This window comes from Centroberyx affinis, unplaced genomic scaffold, assembly GCF_046629955.1.
Source record: "Centroberyx affinis isolate AG114_WGS23_722 - 3 ecotype Tasmania unplaced genomic scaffold, CSIRO-AGI_Caff_v1 ptg001115l_1, whole genome shotgun sequence".
In the NCBI taxonomy this organism is placed as follows: Eukaryota; Metazoa; Chordata; class Actinopteri; order Beryciformes; family Berycidae; genus Centroberyx; species Centroberyx affinis.
In genome coordinates, this window is record NW_027279657.1 from 1 (window position 1) to 23,544 (window position 23,544).

At 41.0% G+C, this 23,544-nt stretch overlaps 1 protein-coding gene across 1 annotated transcript in view; it reads right to left on the reverse strand.

The window, feature by feature from the left end:
- Window positions 1-98: 98 nt before the first annotated feature.
- Window positions 99-23,544, reverse strand: part of LOC139647819 (transmembrane protein 163a-like) — a 63,571-nt gene continuing 40,125 nt past the window's right edge. Inside the window, exons 3-8 of the mRNA XM_071523795.1 lie at window positions 15,883-15,926; window positions 13,658-13,749; window positions 9,176-9,272; window positions 3,798-3,909; window positions 960-1,101; window positions 99-159 (exon numbers count right to left, since the gene is read on the reverse strand). Of these exons, the coding sequence (XP_071379896.1) occupies window positions 99-159; window positions 960-1,101; window positions 3,798-3,909; window positions 9,176-9,272; window positions 13,658-13,749; window positions 15,883-15,926 (548 nt within the window). The remainder of the gene's footprint in view (window positions 160-959; window positions 1,102-3,797; window positions 3,910-9,175; window positions 9,273-13,657; window positions 13,750-15,882; window positions 15,927-23,544) is intronic.

The following is a 23,544-nucleotide window of genomic DNA, read 5'->3' on the forward strand; positions in this document are numbered from 1 at the left end:
TGTATGTATTTTAGAGAGAGGAGGGCAGAGGGCAGGAGGCAGCCAGGTGTGTGTGTGTAAACCTGGTCCTCTGGTCGTCACATAGGCTTGCTGGTGTCTCACTCAAAGCGTTCGTAGTTCCTGGTCTGTCTCACACGGGGCACCATGTCCATCAGCAGTCTGGGAGGAGAGAAAAGGTCTCATTAGAATTAGATTAGCACGCAACTATGCAGACATTACAACAATATACAACGTGCATGCTTTTAGGAAAGATTTTAGGAAAACGTTCATCGGTAGGTGGTTGTTTGGGCCATGTTCTGATATGTATATTGCTGAAGTGTCTGGTTCCAGAAGTAATTTCCCATTCATTTTTTCTGTATGGAATTTGATTATAAGTCATAATGTTTTAACAGCATAAGGATGAGCTATCAGATTGTAAAATGACTACATGTTCCTGCAGAAGTCATCAGTCATCAGTCAGTTTGTTAAGAAGTTGTGATCCTCGCCAAATACTACGCCACTCACAAGCTCAACTGAGTTCCCACCAATCGGAGACGTCGCTGCAAAGTTCCGCATTGTCAGCAGCCAGACCAGGGTAAAGTAACGTCAGTCAGCTAGCAACCTGTATTGGTGATAAACACCACTCCACCATGGTTTTGCTGTTTTTTTTGCAAAAGTCAATTATTACATTATTGTATTACATTAGTATATTATTTAGAATCACTGTTGAAAATGAGAGAAAGGGAATTGATGACATAGTAAGTCATACTAGTTTTGTTTTCTCATATGCCTTTTTCTGATGATTCTCATTATTCAAGTGGTAGCTGGTTGGTTCAGTCCAAAGCTTAAAACTCTATATCAGGATTTTCTGAAATGTCTACAGAAAAAATGAATGGGAAATTTACTTTTGGAACAGGGGCCACTGGAAAAGGAGGTGGGGAAAATTTTGGGCACATTTGTATGTGTGTGTCTCTTCTTACTTGACCCCATATGCCAGAATGATGAGTCCAATGAGAACTCCTATGGTGCCATCCAGGAACCAGACGTCAGCATGGTGCTTAAAGACCTCGGCACTGATCAGAATGGAGAATCCCATGATACCGCCAACCAGGGAGTTGAACGCTGAAACACAGGAGCATATGGGAAAATGTAACATCTGTGTGTGTGTGTGTGTGTGTGTGTGTGTGTGTGTGTGTGAGAGAGAGAGATGTGTGTCAGTCACTGTTAAAGGATGAAATACAGGAGGGAAAAAGAGAATACAGTCTATACCTTTAGCCCAATGAACTGTTTTATCATTGTAAGAAGTTTATTATTGTTAGAAGCACTCACTTTAACAATATTAATTTGACATTACATTAACAATATTAATTTTACACATTTCAGCGCTGACCCAGTACTGAGACAGTATGTTTTTGTTTGAAATTCATGTCTACACCCAGTTCCTTATAAAGAATATTTAGGTTGCTTCTGCCGTTCTCTTGTTCTTTGGAAACTGAACTAATCACATTTCAGACAGGTTATACAGTTATATAGAAATATGGGAACTGATATGTGGGTTAGGGGAGTTGCTATGGTGGTATCACAGATATTTCTAGATGTGTCTCCTTAATGGTTTTTTGTGCAAGCAAAAAAATAGTTATGATTCCTAAATTCCATAACTTAGTTATAAGTTATAATTCCTGACATTTTTAACCCTAACCCTATTTGAGTCATCCTTTACAGCATTTCCAAAAATGTTAAATCTTTTTTAAATTACACTCTCTGTGTCTGAAAGCAGCAGTAAGGCAGAGAGGTGGACTATTGTTTCGCCTGCAGTCAGTGTGAAGTCTTGAGGGAAATAAATCCAGGCTCTAAGAACAGCAACCTCAGGTTTATTGGATTGATGCTCTGTGTGTTTGGAGACCTGGAGACAGCAGTGTGTGTGTGTGTGTGTGTGTGAGTACACTGTACATGTAATATTTGTGTGTGTGGTTATGTACACTTTGTGTGCGTGTGTGTGTGTGTGTGTGTGTGTGTGTGTATGTGTGTGTGTATGGAACTGCCAGGTCTTGCAAATTTTCTTATTTTATCTTTATTGTGTGCATCCTTGTTTGTATTGATTGGGACATGAATACATCTTACAAGTTTGTGTGTGTGTGTGTATGTGTGTGTGTGTGTGTGTGTGTGTGTGTGAGAGAGTGTGTGTGTGCGCGTTTGTATACATGCGCATGTGTCTATGTGCAGCCGCTGGGTCACAACCTATTGTGAGTGTGTTTTCAGCTGTGTGAGCAGTCTACCCCGCAACACACACACATACAGTCGCCTACATGCACACATACACACACAAGCGGAAAAGAATATCCAAAGCCCTACCTTCCTTTTTGTGGTTTTGGTTTTTATTCTTTGGATTGTGTCGAGATGAATTGGTCGTCGTGTTCGTTTGTGTGTGTGTATATGTGTGTGTGTGTGTGTGTGCGTGTTCATGGTAACGTTAGCGTGGTTTCTGCATTTCTATAGCTAGCTAAAAGGCAGCTGCAAGGTTAGCTAAAAGACAGCTATTTTCATGCATTACAGTTCGCCTTTCCTGTTGTTATATCTCCGTCTGGGCTTTAGTGTATCAAGCACTTCTAATTCCAAAGTCATGTTGCACATCCAACTCTGCTGCCTCTCCCTGAACAAGCAGCCAGCCCTCGCTCTGGTGCTGCTGCTGCTGCTGCTGCTGCTGCTAATCTGGTGGGAACATCCTTGCTGTCGGTGCATCTGAGCCCCGGCCCCAGTCGTTCAAACACTCCCTGCCCCAAAAACATCAGCGCAGCCAGAAAGGAGGGCAGACTGCAGTGCTGCTGTTGGTGAGGCTGACCGTGGCCTGAACACCAGCACACCATCTCCCACCAAGTTATTCCCCAAACGTACTGTCTGTATGTTTAGCCAAAATGCTCAATAATTCAACCTGAGCTGGTGTCGCTCGAGACAAGGAGTATTCTGTAAAGCTAGATGTACTGTATGGCAAGGAGTTATTAGCAAGTATGATATAGCCTTATAACTTTCAAATGTCCGCTCATTCTTGATCAAAACTTTGCTTTCAAGTTTCCATTTACTGTAAGAATAGGTCATAGATATTGTGGGAGTTGGAGGCGGGTTTGAATACAAACAGAACAGGAAAGCTGCATGTAATTAGGAATATGGCATTTGGTTGACTCTATGGCTATGACATGCTATTTAAAATACAGCAGGCTGGAACTGGACCTGCTTTCTGCTGTTCTCCAATATTTCTCACCTCTCACTTCCTTGTATTTTTTATTTAACTAGTACAGGTTCAATAAGGCTCCTAGGATAATCTGTGTGTGTGTGTGTGTATGTGTGTGCAGCTGTACATGTGTATAAGAAGGAATATGTGAGTATGTGTGTATGCATGTGTAAGAGAGTCAGTGTGCACATGTGCGTGTAGGAGAAAGAGTGTGTGTGTGTGTGTGTGTGTGCGTCTGTGTGTGTGTCTGTGTGTGTGTGTGTGTGTGTGTGTGTGTGTGTGTGTGTGTGTGTGTGATTGTGGGTATGACTTAAGTCACTTTCAGGGACACACACCAGACTTAAGACCAGTTGATTGGGGACGGCTTGTGCAATTGGGGACAAAAGCCATGTCCCCAATTGGTAAAAAGCTGATTTTTGGGTCAGTGGTTAAGGTTAGGGTTAGGTTAAGGTTAGGATAAGGCTAGGTTTAGGCAAGTAGTAATTAAGGTTATGGTTAGGGTAAGTCTCCAGGAAATGAATGTAAATCTATGTAAATACCTCAAAAGTGACATAAGTAAGACTGTGTGTGTGTGTGTGTGTGTGTACCCTACCGTCAGTGATGAGCGCCCGGCTGGTCAGCACTCTTCCCAGCATGAACTTGAGCACAGCCAGCACAACACACATGAGCCCACTCACGATGGACACGCTGAAGAGGAAGTCATCCTGAAGAAAGGCAGGAAAGAAGAAAGAAAGTGTACAGATTAACCTTGTAATATTGTGATAAAGCACACAAATGAAAGACAAAACCAACTAAAGATAATTGGAGAGAGAAATAAAGAGAAAAAGACAAAGAAAGAGAAAGAAAGAGAAACAAACATAGAGAAAGCATGGGGAGTAGCTGTTAAACAGGGAGTAAAAGGAAGCATCAGCATCATCAGTCAGACAGAAGGACCCAGAAAGCTTTTGTCAGTTCTACCATTAATAATACATAGTGTACAGGCTTGACTTGGTGCATCAGCCCAAGGTCACAGAGATGCCAGTTAGTGATGGGAGGGTCTGGTATATTTTCAACTTAAAGCTCACCAGGACTCAGCAAAAACCTACTCAACCCTACAGACTCAACCTTGCTACCAGTTTTAATTGGGTTCAGAGAGAGAGGGAGAGAGAGAGAGAGAGAGAGAGAGAGACAGAGATAGAGAGAGAGAGAGACAAAAGGAAGGATAGAGAGGAAGGAAGAGAAACAAAAATCTGAAACAAAATCTTAACCTTACCTTATATAACACTACTTTGGATAAAACTTTCCAAACCCCAAGCAAACCCAGTTAATCAATGTACAGTATCTTAACAATTGATCCCAAACTTTGAGCAAAACCAAAAAACCCAATATTCTGTGTGTTTCTAGGTTAGCTTTAACTCTGCAAAAATGCTGGTTCTATTCTATTCTATTCTATTCTATTCTATACATGTTATGTGTTGTCAATGGAGAGAAGAGGAGGCAAGAGAGGGAACCCTTTCATTCTTTACAGGTGATTCCTTATTTGAATTGAGAGAGAGAGAGAGAGAGAGAGAGAGAGTTGCATGCATGCAGTTGTGCATATGTGTGCGTGTGTGTATGTGTACATTGCATGTGTCTGTGTCTGTGCATAGCTACTGTTTATGTGTGTACATCACCGTGTGCGTGATCTTGAGTGTGTGTGTCTCCTCGTGCATGTACAGTATATGTGTATACCTCCATGCATCAATGTGCGTATGTGTGTGTGTGTGCATGTGTGTGCCCTTGTCTCCCTCTTGCGCAGCAGCTGGGGAAGCCAATCTCAGCTCTCCGTTTTTAATCAGGCACTAGACACAGACAGCTTGCCATGAGAGCGGCAACCTGGACGTGACGCGAATCAAGATTCCTGATTTCACCCCCTCCCTCTGTCCTCGCCTCTCCGTGTGGTTTCACAGCCCGATTCTTGAAGCTAAAAATCTACCATTTCACAAAATTCACACGTTATCGCTGCTATCTGGAGGCAGCTCAATTAATACGTGTGAACAGGAAAATCTCCCGGTAGAAACCAGAGAGCCGAGAGTCTAATCAGCGATGAAGCCATGAAGTGAGGAACATCGCATTCAGACTGCAGATTTTCCATCCATTCTGACACAATGTGCTTTAAAGGTTCCTTGATCTTATTTTGTGGCTTTATATCCCTCTCCTTCTCTCTGGCGCACACGCTTTCATACACACACACACACACACACACGTAAATAACAAATGCACACACACACACACACACAGATCACTGCTGGTATGATAAATCACCTCTGACTTCTGTTTGATGAAGACTTCAGTGAACAACAAGCCTGTTTCTGGCCCAAAGAGATAGAGAGAAGGGGGGGGGGGCGGGTGAGAATGAGTGAGTACAGAGGTGAGAATGGGATAGACAGACAGGGGCAGAGTGGAAAAATAGAGAACATAAGGGTTGGAGGTGGGAGGGTGAGAGAGATAGAAAGAGAATGAGAAAGAAGAGAGAGAAAGAAGCAGAGTGAGGAGAGCAAGTGGATTTATTCTTCAGCTTGTTTCACCGTCTGGCTATATCGACGCTTGTTAAACTCTCACTCTTCACGTCTATTATCCAGCTTGACGTCTACAAGGGGATGTGTGTGTGTGAGAGAGAGTTTGTGTGTGTTGTGAGCAGCAGCAGTGATCTGTGTGTGTGTGTGTGTGTATTTTCAGTTCAGATGTGTGTGTTTGTGCCCATACGTGCATGTAAGTGTGCAAGTGTGTATGTGTGAGCATGTGTGGATGTTGTATGTGTGTGTGTGTGTGTGTGTGTGTGTGTGTGTGCGTGAATCCAACTAAAGAAAGAAAGGGAACGAAAGAAAGAAAGAAACTGACAAAAGAGCAGTCAAAGTGGAACAAGGGGACGAGTGAACATTTTAAAAATAGAGTGGATGGAGGGTTTGAAAAGCTCACAGAAGATACTGCTATTTTTAGCTGCACTAAGGTAAGAGCCAGAAAGTTAGAAAGAACAAAGAGAAAGAAAGTTAAGGTCTAGACGAGGTAATATAACATTGAACATATTAAGAACCTGAGGTGCCTAAATGTGAGATTGTTATACCTACTATACCTGAAATCTCTGCTGCAATACCTTTGTATCTCTCTACTTAATGCGCTTATTTATTAACTTCTACATTTAACTTTTATGTATTTGCAGTGTTGGATTTTCTTCATCAATAACTTTTTTTTTTACCACAGTACAGTTGCCATGGCGCTGCGGACAAAATTCACTTCTGTACTCTATACCTGGCTGCTATGAAACTTGGTGTGGTAAAATTCCTTTTGTACAAATCAACTGTTCTTTATTTGGCAGTAATACAACAAATTAAAAGTTGTATTGCTGTGAAAATTTTCCTTAAAAAATAATCACACCTCAGCTGCGATTTTCCTCATCTATTAGTTTGCAAGGACTAGTAGTAATTGAACTAGTAGTAATGAAAACAGTGATATATTATACATATATTGTAAGACAATTAGATATGGTTAGACAATACTTTTGCCTTTCATGAGAAAGCACATTGTTTTACAAACAGTGCTTCTATATGTGTACAGGTACAGATAGCACCTCGCAAACATATAGCTAGGTAGCATATTTAGCATATCAGCATATTTCACACATACATAGGAACAGTAGGTCTACTACGGTTCAGTTGCTAATGTTAACTAGCAAGCCAAGTTGCCTAATTTTACTGTATTCTCCATAGAAGAGATTAAGGCAGCTGATCAACTAGGGAGCCTGAAATCACATTCAAATGAACTGATAATTAATTACGTCTATAGGCTATATGCCAAGAATGCACCATGGGACTGTACAGAATCTGTAATTGTTTTGTTTTGTTTAAAAACCATGAAGTTATTAAAAAAGACAGAGAAGCAGTACTAGGCAAGATGGAGATCGATGGCAAGGGAGCAATTCAGACCAAAAGGTGAATAGGAAGATACAAAGCAGGGAGAGAACTGGTGAAGGAGAGAGAGAATGAGAGAGAAAACAGACAGGGGTAACAGGCCCTGGCTGGTGTCAGGCTGCTCCCCTGAGCCTCACACCCCCAGCTCTAATTAACATAATGGCACTGGAGCATCAAACACAAGGCTCCAGCCGAACTGCTGCCCTCCCTCAACCTGCTTCTCTCTCCTCGCTCCACTCTCTTTCTTTCATTTAATCTCTTTTGATTCGTGGTCAAAGGCGCCTCCAAGACACCATACAACACACACATGAAAGCACTCACAAAGACACACACACACACGTGCACTTCTTCTGTTTGCTGCTTCTTTGGTTTATCTTGTGCACATTCTCTCTCTGTCTCCCTTTTTATCTCGCTCTCTTTCATTGTATTCGTCTATCAATGCCACTCATCTGTCTCTTTCTCATCTTGTCTCTTTTTCTTTTCCCTCTTCACCTTCTCCAGCTTCCTTATTGTTACTGTTTCTTTCAGCAGGAGAGTGAGGGTGCTTCATTCTGTATCAAAAAAATCATTGGATACAGCATAACCAATGTTATTCTGTTGCTGTACGTGTGTGTGTGTGTGTTTGCTAATCCATGGGTCTATTGATAGCCAGATATTGGCGTCCTGTTGCTATGGAAACGAGTCAGTTTTGGCAGACATAAATTAAGGCTAAAAGCACCCTTCAGAGGAGATTTTACAGCAACTGTCAAAATCATTTTAGTCAGTTAATAGGCTTAATTCATGGCTGTGAAAGCCACCTTTAATTGTTTAAGACATTGTATATGACACATGCAACACGGTCTCACGATAGTTCGTGAAATAGTCACGAAAATTGAATCTATTGATTCGTGTACATAGACACGATTTTGCCATTTTTTTCGTGAAATGAACACGACCTAAAAAACGTTCCTCCACCACGAATTTGAAAACGTAAGTTTTGGCAAATAAAACTACTTGTGTTACGGTTATGGTTAGGCAACTACAACAACTTGATTAAGGTAAGAGAAATGGTTTGGTCATGGTTAAATAAGAAAAATGTTCGTTATAAATTTAAATGTGGCTTATGGTTCAAATGTACTTTGAACACGCTGGGAATCAAACCCCGGTCTTTGGCATCGAAGGCAAACGTATACGGCCAGCGTTTTATTTCAATGTCACGCTACTTCCTGAGTCCCGACTGACAGAAAAAAATGTGTTGCAGGCATGAAAGATACTTCCAATTGAAATACATTCGTTTGAAAGTCGTGCTGAGTGTCACGAAAAAAATTGAAAAATCGTGTCCATGTACACGAATCAATAGATTAAATTTCGTGACTATTTCACAAACTGCCGTGAGACCGGGTTGACACATGACATAACAAGCTACAACTCACTGGAAGCATATCAATCAGCAGGTGAAGAGTATGAGCATTGATCATGATACTTAAGAGGAAACTTGGTTAGTGAAGCGGACAGATGCTGGGGGTTAAATCATTTACAAACCAAATGAGAGGGTTCAAACCACAGGACTGCAAAGGAGAGGAAGGGCACTCGCTCCCTAAATGAGACGAAGGAAGAGCTGGGCTGCACTCCAGCAACAGAAAGATGAGACTATTCTGGGACCTGTTTCATAGTCTTAACACCTCTAGAGAAAGGTGGGGGTGAAGTGATGTAGACAGTCAAAAAGAGAGAGTGTGTGTATGTGTGTGTGTGTGTGTGTGTGTTTAAGTGTTTGAGACAGAGAAAGAGGGAGAGGGAGGGAGAGAAAGAATCAGGCACTGACGTCACTAGAACTAAATCAGAGGGCTATAAAAAGGTACCTGGCATGCTGTGATCAGAGTCGTGTGTGTGTGTGTGTTTGTGTGTGTGTGTATACAGCTGGAACTGCCAGATCTTGCAAATTCTAATCTTATTTTATCTTTATTGCGTGCACCCCTGCATGTATTGATTGGGACATGAATACATCATACAAGTTTGTGTGTGTGTGTGTGTGTGTGTGTGTGTGTGTGTGTGTGTGTGGTCTTACCACTTCAGGTAGCAGCCTAGTAGCCAGGTCATGGATGGCCTTTCCAAGGATGCATATGGAGGAGAGCACGAATACAATTCCAAGGATCACACATGCTCTGCAGACAGACAGACAGACAGACACACAGACACACACACACACACACAAAGTAGAACGTTAGAAGTTAGGTTACGTACCTGTCTAAATATGATCTAGGTGCTAAACCATTAAAACGTTAAGGAAAGTTCAACTAAAGTCATCAACTAAAGAAGCTGCCATGCAGCGCTCTGAGACATTTGTTCATTTTGCAAATGTCGTCCTTTCCTTCTGTTCTTTGGTTTCTCTTGGCTTTGCATCAAGACATTTTATCAGTTTACCCCGCTCCAGAGCAGAGCCAAACAAAGTAACCTGACATAAACAGTTATAGATGACCTGCTGGTTGTGGCCTTTGGCAGTCTGGAGAGAAACAAATGGCTTTTGCCCAGCTCCAAGAAATATTAAAGCAATAGTTCACCCCAAAATGAAAATTCAGTCATTAACCCTAACTACTCACCCAAAACTACACTGAACTCAGTCAAAACTCCCCTGAAGTTCATATGAAAACAAACCACAGAGCGAGTTCGCACCTGTACGTCCATCTCAGCCCTCTCCCAAACTATCAAAGTGAAAAGAGCAAAAATGCATAAAATGTTTATCAAATTTCTCCAAACATCTCGAGCAGCATAATCCAAGTGTTTGGCATAAGTCAGAAGACTGTTTACAGCCTATAGTGGACGTTTTGGGGCGGTGCGTGCTAGCACAGTAACAAGCACAGTCTGCTGCATAGAACAAAGCATTGCTGTTGAGGAATATATAAGAAATAATGAGGTAAATACTGGGTTTTTTGACCCAGAGTGCAATCATTTGGCTGCAAAATATTATACTTTGAGCTGTTTGAAGAAATTTGACAGACATATTATGCATTCTCTTGGAGCTGTAAAAGATGGCTCTGTTCACTTCAATAGTTTGGAAGAAGGCTGAGATGGAACTACAGTGGCAAACTCTCTCTGCATTTAGTTTTCACACCAACTTCAATGGAGTTTTGACTGACATGGGGGTGAGCAGATGATGAATGAATTTCTATTTTGGGGTGAACTATCTTTAAGTTTCCAAAGGTTGAGGAATAAAGCTTCTATAAGGATTTTATTATGCAATATAATTAAATGATGCAACAAGAACTCAAAAAGAATGACTGAAGTGCATAATTGATTGAATATTTGATCTGGTAGGTCAAGGCTGTGTTATGGCCTTTGGAAGACTTTGGAACATCAGCAATACAGTACAGAACAGCAGCAATATGCCCAAAGGACAAACAACCACTTCAGTTGTAATACTATAATGCAAGAGATGAAAGAATCTAACATTTTATTGGAAACATAGACTCTTTTCTTTCTAACCCCTGACTTGTCTTGTTACACCTCAAACTTCTGTCAATAATGGGCCTCGAGTGGATTAAATTTTTAATTTTCAAGCAAAAGCAGGAAGAATACTGCTTTAAGGAGCTCCAGCTGTTTTGCTGGAGTCATTCAAACACATATTTAAATGTGATAAATCATTACCACATTAGTTTTGAGACATGAGGATAATAATTGTAAACAAACAAGACCATTGCAGAGAAGAGTGACGCTGCATTATGCCGCTGGGCCATATTTTGCGGGAAATCTGCTGGATTAATTTACAGCACAAAGGGAGAACGCTTTATGGTACAAAACAGGAGGAGTTCTTGTTATTCTTCCAGCACAAATGGAGCTAAAGCTTTCAAATCACAGTTTTCAAATCACCCCCAATATGTTCATCCTCTTCAGCAAAGCTAAAGAGAAAAGCTGTGCATGGTGCTTGCATATACAGTACGCATGCATACATCAATGAGTTTTATGCAGTATGCAAGTGTTTGAGCAGACGTAAGCAGGCAGCAGGAAATATTTTCTCCTATTCAAAGAGCAGTGAAAGCTGTGCAGGCACAGAGGGCTGCAGTCGTTTAATTCATGAGAGTTACGGCAGACTTTAGCTTTCCACTCCCCTGCGCTGGCAGCTCCAGAATAAGATGTGGCTACTCAATGCCTCTCTATAGCTGGATCGTTTATCTCTTCCTTTGACACATCCACCAGGCCTGGATGAGAGCATCTGTCTTCCATGTATCTCACTACAGGATAAAGACACAATACCTCTACGGACACAGTAGAGCGGTGTGACTGTGTTACTGATTTTAGCAGTGGTGAGTCACAACAAAGCTGCAGCAACAATGTGAGAAAAAGAAACTTTAAAATGTGCATATATTTGACAAATGTCTCGATTCAGAACGCACTCAAAAATGGCTTCAGTTTAGAATTAGTGCTGTTCTGTACCCAATTCCAGTTACAAATTGGAAGCGTTTTAGTGCTGCAGCTTGCACCAAAGACAGAAATGAGACTAAAACAGGAACCATAGCAAAATTTAAGACAGCATGAAATGAAAAACACTGTTATCTAGTATAAATCTAGATATGCATGTGGCATGTGTCTCTCTCCCTCCATGGCTCCTCCACTTTCCATCTATCCATCTTCTCACAAGTCAATTTATCCCTCCATCCCTCCATCCCCACCCTTGCTGAAAAAAGCGGTGAAAATATCCCTCTATTTGTCTGTCTCTCTTCGCCTGTCTCTGTTTAACAGTCAATCCATCAGTCTTTCCATTTACTGTAACCTGAAACGAAAGAGCCAAGGGTGAAAATGAAAATGTCTTCATCCATCTATCCTGTCCTATTCTATTCTATTCTTATACGCTACCAGTCGCCACTCAATCTAAAACTATCCCCTCCTCCACAAGCAAGCAAGACACACACACGCACACACACACACACACACACACACACAGTCTTACTTATGTCACTTTTGTGGTATTTACATAGACTTACATTCATTTCCTGGAGACTTACCCTAACCATAACCATAACCACTACTTGCCTAAACCTAACCCTTACTCTAACCTTAACCTAACCCTAACCTTAACCACTGACCCAAAAATCAGCTTTTTACCAATTGGGAACACGGCTTTTGTCCCCAATTGCACAAGCCGTCCCCCATCAACTGGTCTTAAGTCTGGTGTATGTCCCTGCTATCATCCATCTCACATACACTTTGCTGTAGACAGACAGAAAACGGAACATGGGGGTGGAACAATACAAAGGTGTGTGTGTGTGTGTGTGTGTGTGTGTGTGTGTGTGTGTGTGTGTGAATTAGAGTGTGTGTGTGTTTGTGTCAGTTTGTATGTGTGTCTGTGTGTGAAACTACATAGTATGTCCTAGAAAACAAAATTTTTGTGTGCTTGTGCATGTGTGAACATCCACGCATGCAGGCATGTGTGTATGTGTGTTTGTGTGAGTGTGTGTGTGTCTGTTACTGTGTGTTGATGGATGGCAGACAGGCAGCTGGGTGTTTCATCACTTGCGACACCTCTGAGCTAAGCAGAGATACTGTTGTAAGACGAACAGGAACCAGGCTCTGCGCAACCTGACAGCTACTTGGCGAACTCAGCTGAACCTGGCCTGGAAACTGATGGGTCAACAGGCTTGAGAGACAAGATGAACAGTGATTAACGGTACAGTGACCTCAGTGACGGTTTATTCAGTTAGGAATGCATTGTTCCAACCTCTTCTCACCCCCAAACGAAGAAAGCTAATTTTTGAAATCACTTTTCAGTCATTTTATTCTAAGATTTGTGGACTAAGGCTGGGGACACGACTGACCAGACTGAAAAGATGGGACATCAGACCCGTAAAGACATGTTTGTTTTTGAGTCGCGTGTCATAGAAATGGACACACTTGACGAGTTGGATTTGGGAATCACTGCTACACAATGTACCAAGCCAACCAATCTCAAAAACAGGTGTTGTCGCAATATTGCAAAAGAGAAGCAAATCAACCATGGTGGTGGAGCATTTTTCCACACTTCCCATATTGTTTTTCCTTTTCTTGTGCTCAGCTCCCAGATTTGGGTCTTTGACTAGTTTATACTACAGGAATACGTCAGGACTTGTCCAGATTCTAGTTGTAAAAATCTTGAAATATTGATGATGGCCCCAACTGGATCGGGAAGGAAGAGAACAAAGTCCTTAGCTCATGCAGCACGAGATCATCTGTGCTGACTCTCCATTCTCAACTCAGACTCGAAAATAAGCCCTGATTGACAAATCATGGCTAAAATTGGCCTAAACGTTGTGAATACCTTGAAGGCTGTGACTGCACTCCATTGACATTGACGGGAATAAAAACATACTCAACAAAATATGAATTAGCATTAGATATCCATTAATTAGGTGCCTTAAGAGAAAGCAAACAGACACACCTACATATAGATAGATAGATAGATAGATAGATTGATTTGATGCAGGTAGAGTAAGGAAGCCCAAATGACATAACACCATGTAGATTGATGTAGATCATAAATCAAACATTAATTAAACTTGGCACAGTGCTTTGTACTCACATGTACTCTCTGTGCGCGGAGTGCACAGCTGCTGCATTGCTATAGCGCCAGAGGACGATGATGGATGACAGGACGTCCAGCGTGGCATCGAACTGCAGCAGGAACAGGAACCAAGCAGAAGAGGAGAGAAAAGAACGGAGGAAAGGGGTGTCGGGTCTGCGGTTAGATAGTAAGTTACTACAGAAGTTGCTGTGTTGAAGTAACACACACAATGTTAGGTGTAAAGAAAGACAACATGTTTCAAACAGCAATTATGTGCATAGGGGCAACACATCAAGTTCTGAATAGTAAATACAAAACAAGACATAACAATGATCACTGAGTGTAGTTTGTGACGACACAAGTATTTCTATGAACATATCTTCAATGGGTGTTGGAAATTCAGTAGAGCATGTTATGTTAAAAGCAATTAACACCAGGTGTGTGTTCTCTCAAATTACATGGGTGTGTTGAAAATCCCACTGAATAATCTCTTTAGTCGTGTTTGAACGAAGAGAATACAGCAGAGAGGCACTTGATCTTTTGCGCACTTAATCATTCCTGTATCAATTATTTAAATCCTCTCAATGGTTCTGAAGATTTGGTTAAGGCGAGCTGAAGTGCAAGATATAGGCTACAGGGTTTGCTCTTCTAAAGCGATTCAGTGAGCTCCATTGTACTAGGAATTTTGCTGTAAGGACTTTTTTGCACGACCAAGAGATTGATGTTGATGTTTAATTGTCTCAGGGGATCGAGGTGATGAACATTATTATAAACATGATATATTACTTTGCACTGCATTTTTCAGTTAATTTATCCCAAAGAAGATATGAGAAAGTGTTTTAAGATATCCCCTGGAGCTGTATCATAAAATATGAGCATGATCATTATGGGATTAATTTTCAAGTCACATACCTGTAAAAGCTAGAAGTTAATTTCCAAAAATCTTTCAACACTAGTGATGATCCTTGGCTATGATCTAGCCCCATTGTATTGCAGCCTGTCTTCTTATTACTTTATTAAAACTGTCATAGACAGCCAAGCACTTGCTAATTAAAATCCATTCTTTAATAATGACCTGATCCTACGAGATAGCTAGGGCTGCAGATTATGGTTTTAAACTATTTTAATCACATTATGCTAATCGAGTTTCCCCTCATTGGCCCGAGGTGTGGGTGTTTTAATGTTCATTTCACTGTTATTAAGCCTATTTTTTTTCTTTCACATCCTCTCTCTTCAGTTCATTCTCCAAAAAATAGCAGGGGACTGAGGGAGAAAATGAAACCAGATCTTGTCCAGACTGATGACCAGTTAATTGCATTAACATAATGAAACAAATAAGCATCAATTTATTGTGGACATTATTTTAAATGGTATTAGTATAACATTGGTATGTAGTGACATGAGTATAAAACAGCATAAGCGCATAATCGACATAATAATGTTGTGTGAAAACCTTGTATCTCCAAAGTGTTAACTTTTTAGGAACTTCAGGAAAGAAAAACAGGCTTGTTTTGAGCTAATGATGATACATTTTTTTCACATTATCCAGTGAGTTTTGAAAGGGTTTCATAAGTCCAAGAGGTCAGAGAATTTTTCTCAACCCATAGTGGACATCATTTAATGTAAGTGAAAACATGAGTTACGAGGTTTACATACGACAATTGTGATATATTACATATATTAACATATAAATTAGAGTGTACAAACTGTACATTATGGCCTTGTGTGGATTTTGGTTTCATATTTCTTTGAGCATATTTGAATGTACGTATATCCATGCATCAAAAATATTAAAAACAGTTGGAACTACAGCTGAACTACTCAATATGTATGCAGGACTCCTCTGAGTCTTAATCATCCCCTTAAGTAACTTTGATGTCAGCAAAACAACAAAACTATCTGATTCCTAGGTCAATGTTATGCACATATTCACATATCTGCTGATTTTAGTCCTTTACAGGTATAGGCGGCGTTCAAACGGTTGGGCATAGTTGATCCTAGTGATAAAATGTTTGATTTTGTTGAAACAAAGCCTCTAGGTCTGCTTAGGGAAACACAAAATGGACTTTTGACATTCAGTCTGAGCTCTCGGTATGCCCAGCCCCTTTTCCTCTGCCTTGTTACCTAGGAGACAAAGGGACCAATAGCACTTTGGTTTCCGCGATCATTAATAAATCACAGAGACCAAAGTTATGACTAATTGATCAATGCAAATGGAGGGAAGAAGGGAGACACAAACTCACGGCAAATCCAAAGGCTGAAGCGCTGTGTCTCATGAATGAAACCGCTGTGGGGAGAGCGAGAGAGAGAGAGAGAGAGAGAGAGAGAGAGAGAGAGAGAAGTTAGTGTCCATGGATTGCATCTAAGACAAATATATACGGTATAACATATTTATGTCACAATAATACTGTCAATTTGACAGTATTATCATGTGACATTATTTCTGATTTCTGTTAATTGGCTGAATGGAAGATAAAACGCTGTCCATTTGGGTGGTACATATTTCATAATGTGCTCACAATGCATATTCATATGGGATTCATATTCACAGGGAACATAACTCATGCATCACTCTATAGTGCGCATAATACATCTGATGTACAGATTAACACAAATTCTCCTTCCACAATGAAAAATTATAGGATTATTGTGGATTTTCTGGCTTGTTAACGGATGAAAACACTAATATCCCATTTTGTTAGTGGATAATTCATATCAGCAGCTCAGCAACAGCAACACAGTAGCCTGACAGGTTTTGTGTTTTGCTTTAGCTCTGCCAATCTATGCCCTAATGTACAATAAGAGACACACAGCCTAGCAGCAGGAAATGAGTCTCAAAGTCTATAAATATAGAAGAAGAGCTAAAAGTGAGAACTGTTAAGATCTGTGGGTAACTGTGTAAATATTTCAAATCACAGTAGAGGTGTTATCAGAAATATATCATGTGCATGATTAGGGTTCAATACTAGCAAACCCATTTCATGTGTTAATCGGTGTTCAAGAAACAAAATCAGTGTTTAACATAGAGCATCGCTGCATCTTATATGAAACCAAAATAATTCCAACTCTGGGGAAGTTTGTGTTATTACTGGGAATGAAGTTTTTGATACTGTAGTTCTTCATGGGTTGAGCAAAGTACATGATGCTGCAAAACATTATAGAAGAAGATTAAAAATCAACGGGCGTTCATCTGATACTGGTTTTCATCTGACAGCAGAGATGTAGTTTATAAAAGCAAATGGCTGTGACTGACACCCAGAACTTGCACTCTGAAGTTTGGCACTATTAAATTTATGCACATACTGTATTGCTGTAAAGCTTTGTAAGGCTTGACTGAGACTGGTTAGATGTACGGTGGTTTCATGAATGGGATTGTGCACATTGTACATACTCTGCAGTACATCACTTGTCCAGCACACCAGTGTTATTTTGTCCTTGTCCTTGGAATATCTCTCTCAGACTCTCTCTCTCTCTCTCTCTCTCTCTCTCTTACTTCTCTTACTCTCTCTCTCTCCCCCTGTGTTTTCAGGACAGAGTCCCAGGGGACATTGCGTCGGCAGCTGAATCACCATGGTAACAGGAGATTTGAGGGCAAGCTGGGAGTTTGTTTGTTTGAACTCAGCAGAGCTTTCATCTTCTTTATGTTTCCCTATCTCTGTCTCCCCCTTCATTTCTTTGTCTTTCCCGGTATATTTTTTTGACATTCCTTTTCTCTCTCTGAGACTTTGACATCTCTCTCTCTCTGTCTCTCTCTCTCTCTTGTCACATCTTTGAGTGGTGGCCTTTGCAGCTGCAGTGTCTTTTATTCATTCTAGTTATAGTCTCCCTGAGAAGATTTAGGAGCTCAGCGCTCCACAGTGGCAGATGTGATGTGACGTTGCATTTTTGCCAGGCACTATCATAGAAAAACATAATGATTCATAGTCAAGCCGAGCGCCAAAGTTGCCAAAATTCCCCAAACTTCTCAGATGGAAAGGAGGGAGGAGCTCAACACCCCATAAATCTGACTACCTGAACTTTTTGAATCCCTTCGCTGGACAATCTGTTAAATACTTAAATAGCTTAATGAGTTGTGAGTCTATAACTTTTGGCTTTGGTTTTTATTGATGTTAGAATCATTAATTGCAAGAGAATTGATTCTCATTACAATTGGATGACAGCGAATTACAAAACGACTACCACTTTCACTACTACTGCTGCTAAATGTTTACCTGTACTTCTCAGCTTTGTGCTTTTCATTTTATACTGAAGATACGTAAGTCAAATGGGAAGCAAGAAAGGAGAAGAGGATAACAGGAGAGAAAAAGTTAAGGGAAATGAAAAGTAATACTGGAGAGGAGAGGACAGTCCCAGACAGTCCCCTGATAGACGACAGCCGGTGCTAGTTGGGCTGGGTGTGTGACACATGAATATGACACAAACACACTCACACACACGCGTCTCGCTCTTTCCTATAGACCATCACAAAAAGTCTCTCTCCATTTCTTTCTCACACACCTACTCTCTTTATTGTTTTCTCTCTCCCGCTCTCACACACAGGGTGTGCTGGATCTCTGGAGCTCCACAGGGAGGCTGGCTCACCGGCTCTCCTACCCATCTGGACACTCCTGAAACCAGGCCAGGCCGAGAGCGTGTCTGTTTTTACCGTGGTGCGGTCGTCACGACACCGTGACATTCAAGAACCACATACAGGTAAATCTGAGACTCTTCAGTCCTCTTTTACCTGGTCGCTAACAAACTTTGTCATGATGCTGCAAAAATCATTTTTCAAGTCATGTCTACCAATTTAAGCCAAGTAGCCTAATGTTACTGTACTTACTTCTCCATAGAAGAGATTGGAAATATTGTTGTATGTTATGCCAATGAAGCCCCCTTGAATTGAATTGAATTGAATTGAATTGAATTGAATTGAATTGAATTGAATTGAATTGAATTGAATTGAATTGAATTGAATTGAATTGAATTGAATTAAATTGAATTGAATTGATTAAGGCAGGTGATCAACGATGGAGCCAGAAAGCTTAGATCACATTAAACAAACATATTAATTAGGTCTATATATCATCATCATGAATGCACCATGTGACTGTTTGTGACTTTTTTATGTGTGTATGCTGACTTTTGTGTGTCATCTTCCTGCCAAAATGGCCCCACTCCCCCATTCCTGGATTTTCGCTTCAATGGAGTCTGCTTAGCTAGCCTTCAATAAGCATCAACACTCACTGATTAAACAATCTGGCAAGCTGTTCAACTCCTTCAAGAAGAAAGATGACTTGCATTAGATGTCGTTGGGTTGTAATTTCACCATGCCGCACATGGCAAGCGGGGAGGGGGCTTTGCTTTGAGCTGATTCAGTACCAAGATCCAAGTCCACACTTGTGTCCTTGTGGAGAACGTTCTCACCAAGTTGTCTTGGGGAGAACAAACTTCTCAAGAAGACAAGCACAGAGAACATTCTCACACTTTGAGATGGGCTGTGTGCTTGACACTGCACGATCAATTAAGACGCATAGCTGTCTGTTTTTCCCAGCTGTTTCAATAGATTCCCAGCTCTGTACCTATACTCCACAGTGATGTTTATTCATGCCAGCTAGTTTGGATGTGATGTGTCTTTCTCGCAATGCATCTTGGAGCTTGGACAATGGACAAGAACAGATACTGAGGAAGACCATCAAACAGTACCTGACCTCCACTGACCTTTTCCTATTGTGTATAAACCCCTTTGTTTGTCAGGGGACTGGGAGTCATGATGCTGCTCTTCCCAAGACCTATTGAGCAACTGTGTATGACTGTTTTTTGTTTTTTTGTGTGTGTGTGTTTTTTTTACACTTCCCAAAATAGGAAATCAAAACCATTTACATGTTGACCTATACCCTGTCGTCTGTTTTCTGTGAAAAGTATTACAGTGCATCATTTTAGAGGAGTAATGATTAAAGGGCAGACTTGTCTAGGTATTTTGAAAGCATCTATGATCAATTGGAGAAAATACTTGGCAATTCTGATGCAGTGGACTCTCAACAAAAGCACTCAGACCAAGCAGATGTAGAATTCTTCTCCTCCTGTTCAAACAGATAATCTGGAACAATTTGCTTTTTGCTGGATTGGTGTAAAATCTAAGTGGATATAATGCCAACTACCTACGGTATTACCATTAAAAGTAGACACAGCATTAGTTTCTCACTATATGGGGACAGAGTCAAATAAAATTTGGAGGTCAAAACCATTGGACAACAAACCCAAAGTACCAATTTATTTTTATTTTCACACCAACTAATAGCGTATGAGCGGCTAATCAGGATTTTTATTAGTCTGATTTTAGCTAATCGCATTTGGTTAATCTGTTGGCTGTGCTTCCTGCAAGTGTACATTAATCCAATATCCACTCATTTCTTGAGGGTGCAGTGTACTCAGGCAAATTGCATTTTAAAGACTAAACTAAATTTTAGCATTACATTGGACTGTAAATTACTGCTCATAGGGATAGTGTTAATTTGCTGAACATTTGCTGAGCATTGCTTCTGATGTTACAGTATTAACACGGCATCATACCAGCCACCACTGTTGTATATGAAGAATGTATATGATCTAGTATAGGATGTATATGATGTATAGGGTGTATGTGTATGATGTAGTATGGTATGTGATGGTATGTAAAGCCCTTTGAGACTTGACTGTGATAAAGAGCTATATAAATAAACAAGACTATGTTTTGCCTGTATATAACCAGGAACACTGACTAAGAATATATTCTTGTTTTCAGCAGTGAACTCACACAAATACTGAACGACCATAGTCTTGCTCTGGTGGACAGTGAATAGCTTTTTGATGCTTAGTGTTTTGCTCGGGGGCGCGTGTTCACCTCCCCTGTTCAGATTAAATCATTTCTACCCAAGCAGGACTTCTATAGGCCATTGAATCACTCATTTAATCATTCACTCATTTTCTTTCTTTCTATTTTTAAGATTCTTTTGGACATTTAGCCTTTTTTTGAATAGGCCACAGTAGAAAGAGACAGGGAGAAAAAATTGGGAGAAAGAGAGAGAGGGGAATTAGCCTTTTTTTGAATAGGCCACAGTAGAAAGAGACAGGGAGAAAAAATTGGGAGAAAGAGAGAGAGGGGAATGACTTGTCTTTCTTTCTTTCTTTCATCCATCCATCCATCCATCCATCGTGCTGAAGGTGGTTTTTACGGTCAAAACATCACTGTGTCAGAGGGTTACAGGTCATATGCCCCCTTCTCATTTTTAGTGTGACATGAAGCAGGTCAAACTAGCTGTATGGGGTGTATATGCAGTGATGTGGGGGTTGAGTCCTCTATCGGAAAATCAGGTCAGGTGTCTATAAGCTCCTACGTGTGACCGTCTACATTCCAAGACGGGCTCCGTTAGAGAGCGCTGAAGCTGGATGGGTGAGAGGCACTGACCCACAAGCTGTTGTGGGTTTGGCTTAGTTAGTTGTGCGGTTTGTATCTTGATTAATGTGCTGACAAACCAAGAGACATAAAACTCCAAGTCACATGCAATTTCTGATTGATCGTAGGCAGATTTCATTGGATTTTAATGAAGTTAGTTTAATATTTCCTTGATATTCCATACATTTACATCTTTACATGGTTGATAAGCAAAGGTTTAGTCCCACTCATAGCAAGCATAACGGCGCTAGGTAATTAGGTGTGGTGATTTATCACAGAAAATCAGTTTGGTAAAGCACTTTTTTGGTAAAGCACTTTTTTTTTAAATTGTCTTGCACTTTAGGAATACTGATGTACTGATTAAGAGCAATAGAGATGGAATATAATAGTGGCAGAAACTGAAAAAGTAATGTACGAATTTATTGCCTCTCAGTGGGGGAAATCATCAGAAGACATGAGTCTGACTGTATTCTCTGAATTTATCGCTGCATAGTAAATGGTTTATCTGTCCTTCTGCCTTCAAAGACAGTGTGATGTGCCTGCTGGAGTGTTATACAAATCAACACTTTGACTGAGGAAGCACAGACACACACACAGACACACACACAGACACACACACAGACACACATGCACACACACAGCTTTTTTCTGCCATGTTTAAAATTTGGAAGCAGATAGCCCCGTGTCCCTGTCAGCTCCATAAAAGAACAGATGTCCTCGCTCTCTGTCATCTGTCTATACGCTCAGTGGGAGAAGATGAACGATGAAGACTCCTGTTCCTCAGCTTCATCACCACCTTGACATTATTGCTGCTGCTGCTACGTCATTTACGACTTCAATTTTTGATGCTTTTCTCCCTTTTAGGCGTGAATGAAAAGTTTTACACTATCCTAATTTGTGTTAATTTCCATGAACATTTAATCAGTTCAAAACCCACGCTTTAGCTTTACATGGCCGTCAAGCCAAAAACACTGAACGCTTTTTCTCGATTCCTGATAGGCTGATAATTTGGAGCTGGAAGGGTTTCACCTCACGGCACAGTTATTCGTTTATCCAGTTCTGCTCTCAAACTCATTTCGATGTGCCAGCCGTCTGTGTGGGTGCTGCCTGCCAGCAAATCGATGCCTCTCGCGGGGAGAGCAGACACTATTCTGTGTTACATCCTTTGGGTTGTTAGTTAATCAAGGAGGCAAGCATGCGTGACCGGCCCTAACAAGGCTAGGGAAATGGGGGAGAAAAGCGGGAGAAGAGGAGGTGGTGAATAGGTAGAGGGAGGACAAAGAAAAGGGAGAGCAGGAGAAAAAGTAGTAGTAGGAGGAAAGGGAAGTAACTGGGGAAAGCGAGGGGGAAGGGGAGGAGAAGAAAGGGAATAAGAGTAGAAGTAAGGAAGGGAGAGGATGAGGCTGGATGAAAGGGAGGAAGAAGGAGGAGGAGGAGGAGAAGCTGACCAGGAAGATCAGAAGGAAGATGGATGGAACGAGGAGTGTGGGGTGGAGGAGGAGCTGGAGGAGTGAAGTGGATGGGGGGAGGGAAGTGCAGAAAGATGAGGTGGAGAGGAGAGAAGTAGAGGTGTGGGAGGAGAAATGGGTGCCAAAGAGGAGGAGGGGGAGGCAGTGTAATTGATAGGGACGGAGCTTGATGTTGTTGTTAAGCTGTAAACAACTGCTCTTTCCCCTTGTCGACACTCTGAGTGTGACTGTATCACCGCAGATGAAAACCCACAGTGGAGGATCCTGGCAGCCTGACTGCATGCTGCATGGCAACGGCCTCGACTTTCCACAAGGGAAATTGACTTTCAAAATAATACAAAATGATAATAAAAAAAAGGTTTTCTCTCTTTTCCCATTCCCCCTATCTTCTTTATTCCATAACTACACCACCACCCTCTTCCGGGACTACAGTACTGTCTCATCTTTTTCACTTCATTCCCCCCGACACACACACACACACACACACACACAAACACACACACACATTTCGATCTGTTTTCCCCTTCAGAACATGGAAATTCTGTTTTCTCAAGCCAGTACACGGACACTGAGATTTTCTATTATATTATATTCTACTCACTTCTACAAAGATTGACATTTTTATTTGGCTCTCTTACTCTTATAGCCTCATTGATCTATTTTCCAAGTGTTCTATTCTATTCGTTTATGTACAATGTTAAACATAAATGTTACCATTTGATGTATTGTACCAGATATAGCTTAGAACTAATTTTCATCTGCAGTCCCTATTCTATTCTATTCTATTCTATTCTATTCTATTCTATTCTATTCTATTCTATTCCCCATTGTCCACTCAGATGTCCAGCCAACACCTGCATAGCTGTTGCAATGATAATGACTTGGCAATGGGCTGGTACAGCAGTGAAACCCTAATTATCAGCGGGTTATGCAAGGACTGGGGCCAGTGCCAACACTAACACCCATACCTCTCCCTCTTCCTCTGTCTCTCCTTAAATCTCTCTCTCTCTCTGTCTCTCTCTCTC